Below are 2,765 nucleotides of genomic sequence, written 5' to 3' on the forward strand. Positions count from 1 at the left end.
TTAAGTGTCCTCCTCTCCACCACCGTCTCCACGGTCTCCAGCCTGAAACCCACCACAGAGCCAGCTTTCCTAATGATTTTATTACGTCTGTTGGTGTCACTGGCTCTGATGCTGCTACCCCAACAAACAGCAGCGAAGAAGACGGCACTGGAGACAACAGACTGGTAGAAGATCTCCAACATCTTGCTGCACACGTTGAAAAAACATATATCATACCAAGCATACAAGACATTCCTTAGACTGTGGACAGAACCACCAACAGTTTTTTAGTTATTATTAATGATTATTCATTTTGATTCCGGTTATTTTCTTTATTTACGATTATGATTTTAATTTTTATGTATAAACTGTAAGTGGAAACTTTTAGGTAAATCCATCAGGTGGCGGTAATGCGACTATGGACGCCAACCGCCGTTAAACCCAACAGAAGAAGAAGAAGAAGATATCGCGATATTTGACTCCGCGTGAGTTGGTGTCCTTTGTGTGAAGAGCAGCTAACAGCTAACAGCAGCACAGAATCGGCCGTTAGTTAGCTTAGCATCAACACAACCTCCGCCGATCGATAAACACACCGTTCAGTTCTCACCTGTCGGCCACAGCTAAAGGTAAGAAGCAACACGCGTGTCAGCGGCGTTAGCTCCCGCTGTTAGCCGCCTTTAGCCGCCCAGGCAGTGACCGCGCGGCCCAGCCTAGCATGTGGCTAACGTTAGCTTCATACAAACACGAACCGCTGAACATCCGGTTTGTTTGTTTGTTTGTTTGTTTGTTTGTTTGTTTGTTTTTACCTGAGACTGAACTCAGTGCCCGAGTGTGTTCACCTGGCAGCCCCCCCCCCCCTCTCGCACACACACACACACAGACACACACACACACACACACACACACACACACACACACACACACACACACACACACACACACACACACACACACACACAGCTGTAGTTAATTGTAGTTAACTGTAGTCAACTGTAGTTAATTGTAGTTAACTGTAGTCAACTGTAGTTAATTGTAGTTAACTTTATTTAACTGTAGTTAATTGTAGTTAATTTTAGTTAATTGTAGTTAACTGTATTTAACTGTAGTTAATTGTAGTTAACTGTAGTTAATTGTAGTTAATTGTAGTTAACTGTAGTTAATTGTAGTTAACTGTATTTAACTGTAGTTAATTGTAGTTAAATGTAGTTAATTGTAGTTAACTGTATTTAACGGTAGTTAATTGTAGTTAACTGTAGTTAATTGTAGTTAACTGTATTTAACTGTAGTTAATTGTAGTTAACTGTATTTAGCTGTCTATGTAGTGCTCTTTATCCGTGAGAGGGGACGGTTTCGAACACAGCTCGGGGCTGTCATAGAGCTGGTATTTAATGAAGGTCATGTGATCGCTCTGACCGTCCAGCTGTCCTTCATCTGATCATCTGACAGAAATTTTGTCTTTCTCACCTGTTCTCTCAGACGCAGTGAACCACCTGAGTCTCCATGGCATTAAGACGAGGACACATCAGGTACCTGAAGGTGAGTCAGTCATCAACTTCCTAATCAGATCTACAGCTCAGAAGACCCCCCCCCCCCCTACCTGTGGGACCCTGTCTATACCTGAACACACTCCTCCTGTACCTGTACAAACCCACCTGTAATAACTTACCTGTACAAACCCACCTGTACAAACCCCCATGTACCTGTAGGTGGGTCTGTTCAGGTACCAAGGTACCACCTGCCTCCTGTAAGAGTGACCTGGATAGTCTGTAGTGTGTAACACCGGTGTCTGTTTGTTTGTTTGTTTGTTTGTGTGTGTGTGTGTGTGTGTGTGTGTGTGTGTGTTGTTGTTCAGGTGTGTGAGGTTCAGGCGTCCCAGAGTGATGTCAGAGACGGTCAGCACGCCTCTAAAGGCGCCGCTGGAAAGGTGAGTGCTGCCCTGTGATTGGCCAGATCAGTTTGTGTTATGTCATGTTGCTATGCACACACATGTTTGACACTGTGGTCAGGTGGAGGTCACAGGTGTTTGTGGGAGCTGATGTCATAAAGGTGTGTGTGTGTGTGTGTGTGTCTCAGGAGCTGTATGATAACGGATACAGCGAGCAGATGATGGAGGACGAAGATGCCAGAACAAACCTGATCGTCAACTACCTGCCGCAGAGCATGAGTCAGGACGAGCTGCGCAGCCTGTTCAGCAGCGTTGGAGACGTCGAGTCCGCCAAACTCATCCGGGACAAAGTGGCAGGTAACTCCGCCCACTGTAGTACTGCTGACTGTGATTGGTTCAAGTATCTCCGCCCACTGTAGTACTGCTGACTCTGATTGGTTCAAGTAGCCCCGCCCACTGTAGTACTGCTGCCTCTGATTGGCTCTTATACTTAAACACTTGAACTTAATGCTTTGAAAGACAACCACTTAAAATATATGCTCAATAGTACTACAGAGAACCAAACCTCAGTACTACTGCAGTACTACAGAGGACCAGACGTCAGTATTACAGGAGTACTACAGAGCGCCAGGTCTCAGTACTACTGGAGTAGTGCAGAGCACCAGGTCTCAGTACTACTTGAGTACCACAGAGCACTAGCTCTCAGTATTACTGGAGTACTACAGAGCACCAGGTCTTCGTACTACTGGAGTACTACAGAGCACCAGCTCTTATTTTCTACTGGAAGTACTACAGAGTACCTGCTTTCCGTTCTTCTGGAAGTACTACAGAGCACCAGCTGTCAGTACTACTAGAGTACTACAGAGCATCAGCTGTCAGTACTACTGCAGTACTACAGAGC

At 45.4% G+C, this 2,765-nt stretch overlaps 1 protein-coding gene across 1 annotated transcript; it reads left to right on the forward strand.

The window, feature by feature from the left end:
- Nucleotides 1-454: 454 nt before the first annotated feature.
- LOC121939834 (ELAV-like protein 2) lies at nucleotides 455-2,711 on the forward strand. Its single transcript, XM_042482771.1, has 4 exons — nucleotides 455-605; nucleotides 1,456-1,515; nucleotides 1,832-1,903; nucleotides 2,053-2,711. The coding sequence occupies exons 2-4, from the start codon at nucleotides 1,480-1,482 to the stop codon at nucleotides 2,281-2,283; spliced, it is 339 nt and encodes a 112-aa protein (XP_042338705.1). The 5' UTR covers nucleotides 455-605; nucleotides 1,456-1,479; the 3' UTR covers nucleotides 2,284-2,711.
- The last annotated feature ends 54 nt before the right edge of the window (nucleotides 2,712-2,765 follow it).

This window comes from Plectropomus leopardus, unplaced genomic scaffold (assembly GCF_008729295.1).
Source record: "Plectropomus leopardus isolate mb unplaced genomic scaffold, YSFRI_Pleo_2.0 unplaced_scaffold626, whole genome shotgun sequence".
NCBI lineage: Eukaryota > Metazoa > Chordata > Actinopteri > Perciformes > Serranidae > Plectropomus > Plectropomus leopardus.